Source organism: Chiloscyllium punctatum, chromosome 38, assembly GCF_047496795.1.
Source record: "Chiloscyllium punctatum isolate Juve2018m chromosome 38, sChiPun1.3, whole genome shotgun sequence".
Lineage (NCBI taxonomy): Eukaryota > Metazoa > Chordata > Chondrichthyes > Orectolobiformes > Hemiscylliidae > Chiloscyllium > Chiloscyllium punctatum.
Genome location: NC_092776.1, coordinates 49228063 through 49245134, shown reverse-complemented (window position 1 = coordinate 49245134; position 17072 = coordinate 49228063). Strand labels below are relative to the sequence as shown.

At 40.3% G+C, this 17072-nt stretch overlaps 1 protein-coding gene across 8 annotated transcripts in view; it reads left to right on the top strand.

The window, feature by feature from the left end:
* The window catches only part of a1cf (apobec1 complementation factor), a 40044-nt gene that overhangs the window by 11163 nt on the left and 11809 nt on the right, over positions 1-17072 (top strand). For 4 of the 8 annotated variants that reach the window (XM_072557859.1, XM_072557856.1, XM_072557858.1 and 1 more), the window contains exons 4-10: positions 2314-2444; positions 4999-5237; positions 10739-10903; positions 12832-12929; positions 13022-13292; positions 15561-15778; positions 15878-16014. In XM_072557859.1, coding sequence (XP_072413960.1) covers positions 2314-2444; positions 4999-5237; positions 10739-10903; positions 12832-12929; positions 13022-13292; positions 15561-15778; positions 15878-16014 — 1259 coding nt within the window. The remainder of the gene's footprint in view (positions 1-2313; positions 2445-4998; positions 5238-10738; positions 10904-12831; positions 12930-13021; positions 13293-15560; positions 15779-15877; positions 16015-17072) is intronic. The other 4 variants (XM_072557862.1, XM_072557860.1, XM_072557857.1 and 1 more) reach the window with 2 other exon arrangements.

Here is a 17072-nt window from a genome sequence, read left to right as displayed (position 1 = left end):
GTGGAGATCTATGTGCTGATCTGACAAGAAGGGGATATCATCTTAAACAAGATGACATTATTCCACGTTAGCAACTGGGTACTCATTACACTGACTTGATAGACACTGTTGCTGAGACTATCAGGTGGATAGGTCCATATGAAATTATCTTATTTCACCTCAGTATTAAACCTTACACCTTTGTACATCAGGTTTCTCTGTTATCTTTTTCAAAATGTTTCTGTTTCTACTCTGTTGGTCACTCCCCTTGTTCATTGACAAACTCAAAGTAGTCACTGTTGGACAAATCTCCTTCCTTGACTCCCTGAACCATGAGGTGGAAGCTTATCAACCTCTTGATTAATTTACGTTTGGCACCTTAATTTTGTCGAGAGCTGTGCTGTTAATGAGGCTGAGGTTCAAGAGTGCACGAGAAGTATTAACATTTTTGCAGGAGTCATGCAGATGAGTGGCAGTTAAGCAACATTACCAAAAATAAACCAAAAAAAGCACAAAATTATGATACGAAAGCTGAAAATATTGGGAATATACAGCAAGTCAGTCAGCTTCAATGAAGAAAGTAAAAAAACACCACTTTGGACTGAGTGTTGCTTTTGACCTTGTACATTTTATCTATTATTATTATATCTAGTATACTCAACACAAAGAAATATTATGAATGGTTTTCATTTGAACTGTAGTAAAACATTTTTTCATCAGGAATCCATGCAACACTGAAGTTCAAAGCTAGATTTATGTGCTAAAGTATTACGGAAAGGCTAAACGATACAGCCTTCAAGCTCAGAAACAAAGAATTATTACAGAGTTGAGTAGAATCAGTGATAATATATTCTGTTCCTTCAATGTGTTGTCAAACTAGAAAACTACTGTCAGTTAGTACTTGTACAGCAAACCTTATTTTAACCAGCACCTTAGAACCAGCTCTCCTGATAAATTGGCAAAGGTTATATACACCTGTACCTGAAATACCAGACATTTACTATATTATCGCAATGTCCAAGTAATCATTTGAGGGTGCAAGTGTGAAAGCTATTTAAGGCAAAGGCACATTATTATATCTTGATTTATTCTGTAAATAAAGTACAACAGTGATGTATATATCCCTATATTATGTTTCATATACTTGCTGTGTGTTTTTACATTCGTTATGTGGACCACTTGATTCCCTGGAATATTTGATCAACCAGCACACTTCTAGTCCCATGGGTGCCAGTTAATAAAGAGTTTGCTATTTTGCCTGAAAATTAAAGTAAATTAACTATCCATAGATATTGATATTAGTAGCAGTAAAATACAGCAACCATTGACTGTAACTTTATTACTATTTTCTATTCTTGAGAAAACAAAAGTTATTTACAGAAATGCTTACAAAAAACACTCAATTGTCATCAGAACTGACTAAAACCTCAACAGGTGTAATGTTGGTGGCAGCCAAAATGTTCTGCATTTTTCTAGCAAATACATGGACAGCCCATGCAATAATGATCTACAGAGTCTGTAGACTGAAATATCCAACCTGCCATGATTGTCCATCTATTCACCACAGTCATTGAGTTTAGGAAGACTGACATTGCCCAACACCGGTGACAGCCTGAGATGCTCGACTTCCACATAAAGTGAAGAGCATTTCTTGTCCTAACCGTATATTAAACACTATCAGGTCACCAATTTCATTATTGCTTTGGACATTGCTGCACTAAAAATGGCTCCTCCATTCACCTGGAAATGAGTAGTGGCCAGTCTTTCAAATGTAAAATATAAAGAAAGAATTTGCATGAATGTAGCATTTATTCATGACCTTAGTATGATCCAAAGCACTGGGGGTTCAGTTAGCCTACTTGTCTGGATGACTGGTTTGTGATGAAGAGAGATGCCAACATTGTGGGTTCCAATCCCACATTGGCTAAGGTTGCCATAAAAGACTCCCCTTTTCAACATCTCCTTTCACCTGAGGTATGGTGACCAACAGGTTAAACCCTCATTAGTCATCTCTTTTTAGACGAGAGAGCAGTTTTACTGCAACTTTATCTTTACCGTACACAATGAGTACCTCATCATGAATAATCGCTTTTGCGTTGTAGGAAACATGGCAGAACATTTGTTGACAGCTAGCTGCCACAAAATGCACTAAGTCAAATGGACAGATAATCTATTTTGGTCATGTTGGTTAAAGAATAAATATTTGTCAGGACACAGGTGCAAAAAGTTGAAACTTCTAATTTATATTGCTTGATTTGCTTTTCTTGCTTGCATTAAGCACAACTATCCTGAATACAAGTGCTAATTTCACCATTTTCTTGCTTTCTCCTTCAGATTGGAAAAATATATGAATTACGGATGATGATGGACTTTAATGGCAATAATAGAGGATATGCCTTTGTATTGTTTACTAATAGACAAGATGCCAAGAATGCAATTAAACAACTTAATAATTATGAAATAAGGTTAGTTAATGATGGAGCCGAGATATACAGGTCTGGTGTTGAGCAGTGCCTTGAATGTGAGACTTACATAACTCATACCAGCCATCAGTATGTTTACTCAAGCATTGGCAAATGTGTCATGATACAAACATAACACAGATGAACTAACATTACAGGTTCTTGCATTACAGAATGCTCACTATACCTTACATTGGCAAATGACATCCAATCAATTCACCAGCTCAAAGAAATCTGGCATTTCTAATCATAGTTATATATAATGTATTAGCGTAATAGTACAAAAACTAATATTCAGTGACCCAGCCTGTAAAACTCATTCATGTATAGAGATGTGGGGAGTTGTATCAAGGTAATGATCCAGTACGATGTGGAAAACTCTAAAGTTCAGATTTCCCTGCGATTAAACTTCATAACCCATGGCTTTTGCGACTGACAGTTCCTCGCCAGGAAGTCAGCATAATTGACAGAATTAGCATCAAAAAGTGTGGAAAAGCACAGCAGGTCAGGCAGCATCCGAGGAGCAGGAGAGTCAACATTTCGGGCATAAGCCCTTCATCGGGAATTCCTGATGAATCGCTAATGCCTGAAACATCCACCCTCCTGCTCCACGGATGCTGCCTGACCTGCTGTCCTTTTCCAGCACCATACCTTTTGACTTTGATCTCCAACACTGCAGACCTCACTTTCTCCTTGACAGAATTAGCATCCAATTGTATGGGAACATTTCAGAGGAATTTGCGAGAACTTGGGAGGGTGCTGCAATTCTCATCCCTGAGGTGTTTAATCATGAAGGATTTCCAATCTTTGAGGATGTGGGGATCTAATCCCAGTTGGGTGGAGGGTGGTCTGATTGTGGAGAACCCATTGTGTCTGGAGGAAGCATTGACATTGCCTCCAGAGCTGTCCTAACCTCCCAATAGCTCCTCGGCTTCCTGAGGTCCAGAAAACCTGCCCAGTCTCTGTTACAACAGAAGACGTAGATTAACTATATCCACATGACATCCATATTAACATATTTAACTAATTTCCCTGGTGCAGCACCTACAGAGAAATTGAAAATCCATGGGTTGGAGCCAGTTTCTTAACACACAGTTGCACAGTTTGTCAATTTTATCACAGCATTCACACTCAGTTCCCTCAGGAAGTTTTAAAAGTCATCAGATATCAATATCAGTGCAAATATATCTTCAAACTCAAGAGCATTAGCAGACACCAACCAATACATAGGCTGGAGAAAGGTCCCATGATTGTGAACTAGTGTCAAGTTTATTAACAAAAGCAGTTTATAAACCAGAAACTAAATTCTCTTATTAGTTTTTGTACATGCTTGGAATTGAATTTATTGAAGTGTAAGTTGTATATTCCTGTATTTTGCCTGTTGGCATTGCTGACTTACACCATGCCTTAAAGAACACCAACTGATAAATGAGCGCTGAAACCAAAAGGTTAATTACCCAGTTCCTGCATTAAACCTCTGAAAATTGCAGAGGGAACAAATTAGCCTGTTGAAAATCATCCATTACTTCATGTCACTATAAGAATTCACTACAAGTGCCTAAAGTGCAATGCAAATTTCTGTGGGTTTCCTCTCCCTGTAAAAGAAACATTTGTGAATATATTCACACTATGAACTAACCTGTAAGGAAAATGCAGAATGTAGATGAAATAACTCCACAGAAACTGGTATCCCATCACCAAGTCACCTTTTATGATTAGATTACCTACATTGTGGAAATAGGCCCTTCGGCCCAACAAGTCCACACCGACCCTCCGAAGAGAAACCCACCCCCTATATTTACCCCTGACTAATCCACCTAACGCTATGGGCAATTTAGCATGGCCAATTCACCTAACCTGCACATCTTTGGACTGTGGGAGGAAACCGGAGCACCATGACGAAACCCACACAGACACAGGGAGAATGTGCAAACTCCACACAGACAGTTGCCCGAGGCGGGGATTGAACCCGGGTCCCGGCGTTGTGAGACAGCAGTGCTAACTACTGTGCCGCCCCTTATTTACACATGGAGAACCCTTGGCATTGATCCAACTCCCTCAGAGCCAGCTCTCACAGGGAACAGAACCCCCAACACTCCTGTTTATATCTTTCAGCCAGGGCTCCCTGATTGACGAAGATTAACAGCCCTAATCAGGACACCTATTTTCTATGAGGTCCACCTGGCTGACTTTGTTACAATCACTACAGTAGAAGGATTAAGAGAAGAAACAGTTTTCACTGGCAGGTGGATTGGTTCCTAGAGGACACAGATTTAGGCTAATCAATAAAAGAACCAAAGGAGAAATGAGGAAAACAATTTTCCTTTTTGAAAGAAAATCCAACAGCATTTGTCAAAGCGAATGGAATATACATTTGAAAAGGAAAACACAGCATGTGAGGAAAGAGCAAATTCGTGGAACTATTTGGATAATTATTTGAATGACCCAGGTGAGACATGATAGAAAAAATGCCATCCTTCAGGAATGTAAGAGTCGATGAAGAATATTTATTTGGTGATCGGCTGAAGTAACCCCTCGGTGTTGTCTTTTCCTGCAGAAATGGCCGCCTCTTGGGTGTGTGTGCAAGTGTGGACAATTGCCGACTGTTTGTTGGTGGGATTCCTAAAACAAAGCGGAGGGATGAAATTCTGGCAGAGATGAAGAAGGTCACAGAAGGGGTGATGGATGTCATCGTGTACCCCAGCGCAGCAGACAAGACCAAAAATCGAGGATTTGCCTTTGTAGAATATGACAGTCATCGAGCTGCAGCAATGGCAAGGCGCAAACTGTTACCAGGTTGGAAACTTATTACGGTATATTTTGCAAGGAGTAACGGACAGATCAACTGAGATCTATCAAAAATGAACATTCTGCTTTTAATGTTAATGCACATCCTCACTGTGAAATCTGTAACTGTCAAATATACAGATTTTGATCTTTTTTGACGAATAGAGTATAGAGATGTACAGTTCAAAACAGACCCTTCAGTGCAACTCATCTCTGCCGACCACATATCCTAAATTAATCTAGTCCCTTTTGCCAGCATTTGGCCTATATCCCTCTGAACCCTTCCTATTTATTTGCCCATCCTGATGCCTTTTAAATGTTATTGCTATACCGGCCTCTACCACTTCCTCTGGTAACTCATTCCATATATGTACCACCTTCAGCGTAAAAAAGTTGCTGCTTAGGTCCCTTGTAAATCTTTCCCCTCTAACATTAAACCTATGCCCTCTAGTTTTGGATTCCCCCAACCCAGGGAAAAAATCTTGTGTATTTATCCTATCCATGCCCCTCATGATTTTATAAACCTCTATAAGGTCAACTCTCAGTCTCCGACACACCAGGGAAAACAGCCCCGGCCTATTCAGCCTCTCCCTATAGCTCAAACCCTCCAAACCTGACAACATCCTTGTAAATCTTTTCTGAAATCCTTTCAAGTTTTACAACATCCCTTCTATTGCAGGGAGACCAGAATTGCACACAATACTAAAAATGTGGCCGAACCAATGTGCTGTACAGCCACAACATGACCTCCCAATTCCTATATTCAATGCATTAACCAATAAAGGAAAGCATACCAGACGCCTTCTTCACTATCCTATCTACCTGTGACTCCACTTTCAAGAGCTATGAACCTGCACTCCAAGGTCTCTTTGTTCGGCAACACTCACCAGGACCATACCATTAAGTGTATAAGTCCTACCCTGATATGCCTTTCCAAAATGCAGCACCTCAAATTTATCTAAAATAAACCCCATCTGCCATTCCTCAGCCCATTAGCCCATATGTTGAAGATCCTATTGTAATCCGAGGTAACCTTCTTCGCTGTCCTCTACCCTTCCAATTTTGGTGTCAGCTGCGAGCTCACTAACTATACATCCTATGTTCACATCCAAATCATTTAAATAAATGACGAAAAGCATTGGACACAGCACCGATCCTTGTGACACACCACTGGTCACACACCTCCAGTCTGAAAAACAACCCTTCACCACCATCCTCTGTCTTCCACCTTCAAGCCACTTCTGTATCCAAATAGCTATTTCTCCCATTACTCATGAGATAACCTTGCTAACCAGTCTATCATGACAAACTTTGTCGAATGCCTTACTGAAGTCCACATAGATCATGTCCACCACTCTGCTCCATCAATCCTCTTTGTTACTTCTTCAGAAAACTCAATCAAGTTTGTGAGACATGATTTCCCACGCACAAAACCATATTGACTATCGCTAATCTGTCTTTGTCTTTGCCTTTCCAAGTACATGTAAATCCTGTCCTTCAGGATTCCCTCCAACAACTTGCCCACCACTGACATCAGGCTCACCAGTGTACAGTACCCTGTAGCCAACATGATAACTGTGGGCCATTTTAAGAGTTCAAAATAGTATGAAAAGTCATCATTCTCGTACCATCTTGTGGGAACTGCAGGCATCTGCTGTTGCCTTACCACTTCAAAGATAAAGTATAAAAATCAAAACATTTAATTGTTAAATGATCACAGTCAGATTAGCAATAGTTAACTGAAGAATTGAGGGAAAGCATCAAAAGTAAGGGAAAACCACAACTGCCCAAAGCTCAGCATGTCAGAAGACTGTTCAGAATAGAAAGAATGGCAGAAGATGAATAAAAGGTTAATCAGACAAAGAAATTACACTATGAGAGGAAGCTAGCTAGAAATGTACAGCAAAAGTTTTCCAAAGTGATAAAAACAAAAGATCAAGTAAAGAGTGACAATGGGGAGTTAAAATATATAACAAGGAAATGTACAAATATTTTGCTTCTGTCTTCACTATAGAGGATTCAAAAACGTTCCAGTAATAACTGAAAACTAGGAGGTAGAATGGAGATAGGAACTCACCAAAGTCATAATCATCAGGGAAGTGGTACTGAGCAAAACTGATGGAGATTTTGGCTGGCAGGTCTCTGGGTCCAGAGTGACTTCATCCTAGCGATTTCCACGAGGTTGCTATAAGATAGTAGATATGTTGTTGTTAATGTTCTGAATTCACTACATTCAGGCATGGTACCATCAGATTGGAAAATAGCAGAGATAACCCTTTTGTTCAAGAAGTGACAGAAGCAGAGAAAAGAAAATAATAGACCAGTTGGCTTGATGTCTGTCACAGGGAAGCATTTGAATTAATCATTAAAGCAATTAACACTGCACACATCGAGAAATTCAAAGTAATCAGGAAGTCAGCGAGGTTTTGTCGAAGGGTTAACCAATTTATTGTAGGTCTTGGAAGGATTTACATGTACTGTGAATAAAGGGAAGCCTGTAGATGTACTGTTTCCAGGTTGCCGTAAGGTGTTTGACAAGGTGCCACAATCAAAGGTGATTATGGAAAATAGAAGCATATTGTGTCATGGGTTACGTATTAGCATGGACAGAAAATTGACTGGCTGCCAGAAAACAGTGTATGCAGAAAAAGGTGTTTGTGTAATTGACAGAAAATGTCAAGTGAAGTCCCAGAGGGGTTAGTGCTGGGTCCTTAACTTGATTGCAATTGGCATCAATGACGTAGATGAGGACAATGAAGAAATGGCAGCTATATAAGTAAAAGGCATGCTGTACAGGAGTCATAAAGATTTTGCACACCGATCTCGATGAGGTCAATGAAAGGGCGAAATCTGGCAGATAGAGTGAGGAAATATGAAGTTGTTACAGGAAGACTGAAAAAGCAGTGTATTACTTAAACAGTGAATGACTGGAGAGTTCTGAGATGCAGAGGGATTAAGGTGTCCTGGTGCATGGGTCACAAAACGTTTATGTACAGCTACAGCACATAATCGCAAGGCAAGTGGAATGCTGTCCATCATTACTAGATGTATTGAACATAATGGTAAGGGTTTTGTGCTTCAGTTATACAGGGTAAGAACACATCACAAATAATATGAACAGTTTAAATCCATTGGAGGCCATTCAATGATGGTTTACTCAACTGATACTGTTAATGATGGCGGTGGTTGGACAAATGGGGCTTGTTCCCCCTGGAGTTTAGAGGAGTGAGACGTGCCTTCATTAAAGTATATACGAACCTGAATATTGTTAGCAATGTGGATGTGGAAGGATATCTTCTCTTGTGGGTCAGTCCAAAAGTAAGGAGTAATGTTTTAAAATTAGGGTCACCCCTTCAAAACAGAAATGAGGGAAAAAAGAATTGTGTCTCTCTCAGAAAGTGGCAAAGGCAGGATCATCAAATAGTTTTAAGTCAGAAATTGATAGATTCTTGTTCGGCAAGGGAATTTAAGGTCAGTGAGTTCGATGGGAACATGGAATTTGAAACACAAACAAATCAGCCATGACCTTATTAAATGGTGATGCAGGCTCGAGAGGCTGAATGGACTACTTCAGCTCCTATTTTGTACAGTTAGAAAAATATAATCTGCTTCACCAAAGAAATTCCTAAAGCGAAGTCTCCAATCCCTGATTGAAACATACTGCTCATTTGATTCTTCCCAGTGAGTTACAATATTTAGCAAATGCTCAAGAGCCAACCCAATCTTTCCCAACCTTTAGAAACCATTCTGTACTATGTTCCGACCTGTATAAGGTGCAAAGTCACATGGAGACACTAACATATCAGCAGGGTTTAATCTTGGCATGTCATTCAGCTTCCAGCAGTATGTGCGAAATTATTTCACTAGAGGACCTTCAGCCCCCAACCAGTTTCCAACCTAGAATTCCTCCATAGTCTCACTCAAACACTGAGAAAGGGTAGAAACTGGTTATGCACTGGTTCTCTCTGCCAGGCTGAGCGAAAACCAAACCTGCATTTATTTATTTACGAATGGGACATTTCTAATAGGTCAGTACTTTCGGGTATTAGGAAGTGAGGACAGTCGCAGTACAAACAGGGACCAGCAGATTGCAATGCAAAATTGAATGGTTTTCATATAGGTTTGTGAAATTCTCCCTCTTTAAATTAATTCATTTTAAAGACTTGTCCAATAGTTGTGTGTTTATACAGAAATCACCTGCTATTATCTAGTTCATCCTTGCCTCTCAGTTTATCAAAGGCCTGATCATGTAATTCACCTTTTTTTCAAGTTAATATAAGTTGACTTCTACAAATTTCTCTCAAAATCTTTAACCTTGCAATTACCAATATTACTCTTCTCTGATCTGTCTTCAGTAGTCTAACATCCTTGAGAAAGCATAGCACCTCTACAGAATCAGCTCACCAATGGCCTACACAAGATGAGATTTTTGTTAAAAGCATTTATACTAACACAGACCCACAATTGAAGTAAGGCTTGACAACATGCTGCCTGGAAGTGGGTTTGGTGAGTGAGCATGTGCAAGTCTTCTCTCTTCGCAACTGATTTGTAAACACTTAGAGGTTGCAATCAATAGCGACCTCATATTTATAAATTAAGAAATCTTCAGGAGGTAAAACTTGACTCAGTGCTGATTCTAGACTTCCTGTGCTGCCTGGATGTCGGCTCATGCTATAATGCAAACACACCTAGTGTTAAATGCCACCAAGATCTCGAGAGATGCCTCTTCTTTCTGAGGGGCAGATCTTACTGGAATAAGATCATCCTGATAAAAGGAGCTGATATGTCTTGGGAAGTGGCCTGGTTCCAGCATCTAGTTTCATCAGCCAGTCAATGGTGCTTGAAAACCTTGGAAAATTATACAATCCCAGAGCACTGCACAAGGCCAGTCACCACATCATACCTAGAGTAATAGAGTCACAGAGATGTACAGCAAGGAAACAAACCCTTCGGTCCAACTCATCCATGCCAACTAGATATCCCAATCCAATCAAGTCCCACCTGCTAGCACCCGCCTGTGCTAAATCTTTAAAGATTTATGTCATCCATAACTATCAGCCACTGCATATGCCTGTTAACCCTGCATTTGGTGTCAGTCTTGCACTAGAGGGCACACTTTTCCACAGCAGGTCGATCAGGCTGAGGTGTCATTCGTATGTCTAATACTTGTATTAATTTTTAGTCAATCTTAATTCATTTCAATTGTTTAGAGGCCTGTTATTTTAGTGTCCACTAAAACTTTTCACAGCCACAATACACGATAATTTGAAGAAGCCGATTTGTACTTGACATGTGTGGGCAATTCTAGGTTGCTATGGAAATGCACAGTTTGGAAGCGATGTTGGATATGTCTATAATAACCAAGGCTGACTATTTTCAAATACTGGATGATACAATACAAACTTGCAACTGGAAACTTACCACTGTTACACCCCTTAGAGCTGGTGCCTCTGAATGTACCACTTAATGAAGAAACTTGTTACTGACAAGTTGCTGTCTTTCCAATTCAGGAAGGATTCAATTATGGGGGCACCCAATAGCAGTGGACTGGGCTGAACCAGAGGTTGAAGTTGATGAGGAAACAATGTCATCAGTTAAAATTTTATATGTACGTAATCTTATGCTACCAACCAGTGAAGAAGCAATTGAGAAAGAATTTAATAGCATCAAACCAGGTAAGATCAGTATAAGCCAAACATGCAGATTGTGTGAATTGGAACGAATTTGGACTCATTCCAAAATTCTAGAATTTTCCGTTCAGTTTGTAAAATGACTGAATTAAATTCGATGCAGCAACCTTTATTCACTATTATCAATTTAGCACAAGCTTATATTTAATAATATTTTAAAATTGAAAAATCTAGAATCTTTGATTATCTAAATTCTCAAATTTTTTAGTCATTGTAATATAATGACTGGAGGAACATGGAAATAGGGTTCAACCCTTTCAGCTCCTTGTGATTGTGCTATCCATCCATTAGCTCACAGCCAATCTGGTTCATAACACCATCTATCTGCCTTTATTCCATCATCCTTAATATTATGCCTAACCAATCTCAATCAATCTCAATCTTGATATTTTCAATTGACGTCTCCTCAACAGCTCACTGGAGACAGAGTACAAAATTTCCACTAGGAGAAAGTGAGGACCGCTGATGTTGGATTTCAGAGTCAGCAAGTGTGTACTGGAAAGGCTTATGCCCGAAAGGTCGATTGCCCTGCTTCTCGTACGCTGCCTGACCTGCTTTCCCAGTGCCATGCCTTTCAACCAAATTTCCACTACGCATTTGTGTTCAAAGATGAGCTTTCAGCTATTACTCCTGAACAATCTTGCTCTAATTTTAAGATTCTTTCCCCTTATTCTAAATTTACCCACTAGAGAAAAGCCTATATTTTTTCAAAATTCACTTGTGGGACATGGGTGTTGTTGGTTGGCCAGCGTTTTTATTGCCTACCCCTTTCACCAGCTTTGACCATCTTAGACACCCTAATTCAATCACCCCTTAATCTCCGGTGTTCAGTGATTAGCTTCTGCAGCAACTTGTCCAGCCTCCTGCAGTAACACCTTCCGACCCTGCAATCGCAAGAGGGCGATGGTTGCAAGGACATAGGAGCTCCATTCCCTGCAAGTTCACCTCGCAGTCACAAGACAGTCTGCCTTGGAGCTACTTTGGCATTCATTCACTGACACTGGGTCAAAATCCTGGAACCCTCTCCTGAACAGGAAGTAGCTATACCAGCTACGATGCAGTTCCTGAAGAGATGGCACATCACACCTTGACAGTGGTGGGCACTAAGTGCTGGCCTTGACAATGCTGACCACAAACCAATATTGAAGAAAAGAAATTAAAGGGGATGTCTATGCAACAGGTCCTCATGGTTTAACACTTTCTGCCTCAGGATCATTCTGGGAGACTGCAGTGCACCCATTCACACCATTGCAGTCCTCCTGAGGTGTACGCACAGAGCTGAGTAAGATGCTAGTAAGATCTAATGAGTGCTGTTTACATCTGGAACTTCTACACCTCTGTATTAGCCAGAGCCCTCCAGAGATAAAGATAAATATTCCTTTAGCCTTTTTTTAAAAAAGGTCATATTCAGAATTAATTTACCTTGATGTGACCCGGGAGATTGCATGGCTGCTGACTGGGGCTGATATTGTGGGTCCAAAATGCGCAGTCATGTTGCTTAGTTACAACATGACTGAGCAGGGCAAACTGCACAGAGCAGATGGAAGACAGACTTTTGCTGTCCGTTCCTCTCAGTTATTTGTATTAATGGTTGAGAGATAATTTTTTTTTGTTTTCCACATTTGTTTGATCGTCAAGTGATTTTAAGTAGCAGTGTTTTAAATTGCTGTTAATGTATCCTCAAGCATAACATTGTTATGGATTTGCTAACATTGCACAATTTAGCAGGTTCACGTTTTCTCCAATATATATTGTGCTCAGAACAGGAAGGCAATTTGATACCATTGCGTTTGTGGCAGAATTGATTAAACGCAAATGATCAGAGAATTTAATGATGACTAGGATTTCAAATACTGGCGGATGATGTGGGTATTTCAGTGTTCATGAACTTGGATCAAATGTGTTGCTTTCAGGCACAGTTGAAAGAGTCAAGAAAATCCGAGATTATGCATTTGTTCATTTTGTCACCCGAGAAGATGCAATTAACGCCATGCACAGGATGAATGGAAAGGTATTATTGGAATTTCTAATAACCGAGGTGAACCATGAGTAATGCACTGGAAGATATTGATGATAATTCATAATTTCTGTGTATCTCTGAAGGTGTTGGATGGCTCCCCAATTGAAGTCACTCTGGCAAAGCCTGTGGATAAGGACAGTTATGTGCGTTACACCCGAGGGACAGGAGGCCGTGGGGCATTGCTGCAAGGAGAATATACCTACACCTTAGGACAGGTATACGATCCTGCAGCTGCCTACCTTGGGGCTCCTGTTTTCTATGCACCCCAGGCCTACACTGCTATTCCCCATCTGCGGTTCCCAAACAAGGGGCATCTCAGTGCAAGGGGGATGATACGGGCTCCCTCAGTGAGAGGTAATTCCATCTTTCTGCAATAACAACAGATCAGAAGTACTACAACAGTATTGATTTGTCAGAAGCTGGTGCCTTGATAAGTCACTAATCTCTTTGAAAACAGGCATCAGAATGCAATCTTAAAATCAGTGAAATAAAATGGGTTTAAGGATTGGTGAAAGAGCTTGAAGATTCTCCTTAGGATGTAACATTAGTCTTACAGACCGGAGGCATTGTTGCTATTTCCTATTGATCAAGAACAAAGCAGAAGGAACGCATAAATATTTCCACTTCTGTTATTCGGAAAGTTCAAGTTCTTACAAAAGTCATTCTAACAATCAATCGATGCAATAGATGTTCAGGAAAATTTACGCACCAAATGGTAACATTGCTGAGATTAATGTCTCAATTAACATCTTAACTCTTGGCCCACAATACTAAATCCTTTTAGTGGTTGATAGACTGGTGTAGAAAGGACTGTCATCAGAATGGTTAGTAGAAATGTAGGACTTACAACTGAGGTTGGAAATGGGTGAAGAATAAAGAATAATGGGGATATCATTATTGGTAAAATGCCTTTAGGCTGTAAATATTGAGGGTAAGGTCTTCGTCTGCAGGATGATGACATATTCAGTAAACTGCAGTTCATATCTACAAGTTGAACACCCCCAGTAGTTACAGAGGCACTGCTGTGTCAGCAGACTGTCTCAATTGCCCCTGTACAGTGCAGCACTGTGGCCACATTTTGTTTTTAAACTTTAAACATTTATCCTGGGGTCCCCTCTCGTTCTCCAACCTGCGTCAGCAGTATCTACCTGTCATGGTTGAGCTGACAATCCCACTAGTGGTGGAGAGTTTTCTATTGGGCACATGAACCCTGGGAACCTACCCACAGCCCTTACTTTGACAGGACTCCCAGAATCAAGTGTCTGCCACCTCCAAGATGTACCTTGTGGTCTCACTGCTGGCATTTGTGGGATCCCGACCTACATCTTAACCAACAGCATGATCAGGCTTGGGAATAGAATCCAGCCGACTGCGAGCGTGTGACCATAGGACTACATTCTCCAAATAACACAATTCATTTGTCAACCAGTTGGTATTCAACCATTCCATTCATAAAGAAAGTAAACATTTGAATTGCAGTTATTTTCCAATTTTATGTTCAATTAGGAGGCAGCTCTCTTAACTTATCTGCACCAGGAGCAATAATTTCTTCTGTCATATTTCAATTATGGGATGTACTTCTGTGTTAGAAAGGACAATGATGCAAAGGGACGTGAGTGAGTGGTGTCTGCAAAAGGCTCAGTTGTTGCAGTAAAATTGCTTGAAGCATTTTAATTTTTACAGCTATTTACCTTTGCTGTGCAAACTTACCAATCTTGCTTTAAAAGTAAAAGATCACATGAATGTGATCCTGACTTGCAACAATATAGTTTGAATTATTTGCACATCACCAAAACAATAGAGAGTGGAACAATTTGCCATTTGGACAATCAACATAGCTTTTACACGCCATGCCTTTTAGTCAAAAAAAGCTTATATCCTTGTTACGTATCTTAGTACATTCTGCTAAAATAATTGTAGTGTCTTCCTAAGGAACCAGCTTGACAAATGACTGTATTGTTAAAGGAAAGGTTCTGTGGTTAAATGTTCAAAGCATGTCAAACTTGGGGTTCAGATGGTTTTCAATCAATAATTATAGCTGTTTGATTTCCTTATTCATAACTTAAAAATTAAAATCAGATCTCCATGAAGGGTTACAAATTCAATCAAAAGGTCTCTTATTTTGAATTGAAATGTTTGGCCACTAAGCATTTTGTATTCAATACAGAAATAACAAAACAGAATCAGTTTTAATCCATGCATGTTTAAAATAATGCTCAACCTCAAACATAAGGAATATTTTAAAAGATGAGCTCAACAGAAATGAATCGGCAATATTTCTTGCACAGAGTCTATGTGCCAAAAATTCCTCCTGAGGCATAAAAAACATGCCCCGGGATCTTTTCCCCAACACTTTTTGTTCATTAATTTGCAAGGTACGGTTGATAAGTTCATCTTAGATCCTCTTCCATGGACTACAATCAAGCAAGATGTTTTTACCAATGCCATGCCTTGTTAAGTTTCATATCACCACATGATTCACCAAAGTTTGCGGTATCCATTTCTTTAGTCATTACTATCATCTTTCAACAAGCTTGATGATTGAGGTTTAGCCTTTTCATTTAAAAACGAGAATCAAATTGATTTCTGGTGATTCAGTTTGATGCCTTCTTGCATTCCTAGAAATTTACATGAATGTACCTGTAGGGGCTGCAGGAGTTAGAGGGCTAGGAGGACGAGGTTATTTGGCTTATACGGGTGTTGGGCGTGGTTATGCAGGTTACCACGTGAAGGCAGACAGAAGGCAAGAGGAGAAACTTTACGACCTCTTGCCTGGAATGGAGCTCACTCCAACCAACCCAGTGACCCTGAAACCACAAGGAATAAAGCACCCATCTCAGGTATGAACATCAATGAATTCATCCAAAAGGTTTCCAAACGTTGCCAATGTTGTTTAGTGAAACTAACAAGGAGACAAAATAAATTGTGTCTTAATGCAGGTCTTAGAAGATATTTGCCAAAAAAACAGCTGGGGACAGCCTGTTTACCAACTTCACTCAGCAATTGGACCTGACCAGCGACAACTCTTTGTATATAAGATCACTATTCCTGCTCTTGCTAATCAGTATGCAAACATGTACGTAATAGCATTTAATTTTGCAATATATTTTTACAGCTTACATTTCAGCTAAAAAGCAAGTGAGTTGATATAATTGGGGGGATCTGAATGTAACTGTATTGTAAAGTGGGGAAAACGCTTCATGGGTTTTTAACAGTAAGAGCATAATAGCAGGATAATCTGACACTGGTTGAGGGATAAGTATTGGCCAGGGCACTGGGAGGTTCCCCTGTTCATTACACAACAGTGCAATGGGATCTTTCACATTACAGTTGGTATCTCTGATGGTCCAGTGTTTCAGTCTAGATAGTGTGCTCTTATTCTCTGCCGTGGGATTTAAACTCACAGCCTTTCAATTCATGGATGAGGAGTTAGCCCCTAAGTCATAGCTGATGCCATGGTTGCTAGGGCTTCAAGTACTAATTTTCATATAGCTCCATATTGCAGGCAGTGTAACTCCAGGGCAGTGCTGGATGCCATTTGCAAGTTCTCCAGGAAGTCAATTGGACGATTCAAAATTTACGACTAGAACTCTACACTTCAGTAACACCCCTACTTGGCACCACTCCCATCCAAATAAAAGAGCTTGTTGCTCAGCACGGAGCACAGAAGTATGTTAGATAGAAATGTGTACCATGCCCATCACCCATCCACCCCCATTGGAATTTTACCACTGGCAAGATAGGTACTGGGCAACCCACCTGCCCTTAAGCCCATTGATGATACTAGTGGACAATATATGGCCATTTAGGGCCTGCATCCACTACCACTGGAATTTTATTGCTACTGGGTATCCCCAAGTTACATATTGAGGCAGTCAGGTACATCCTGGTGGTTTGACAGAGCTCCCAGAAAGCTTCCCCACCCCCCCCCCCCGGTTTGATCGCTGTTTGATCAACACACCTCCCTCTCGCAACCTTCCATTCACAGCCCACAATCCCTCCCTTACTTGGAGCCTGACTGACTGCTCCTGCTGAGCATGACCACCACTGTACCGCCACATTAACATGCTTCTCCAGCCTCCATAGCAACTCCAGGTCAGGGAATGTCTGCGGTTCTATTAATGGCCACCGGAG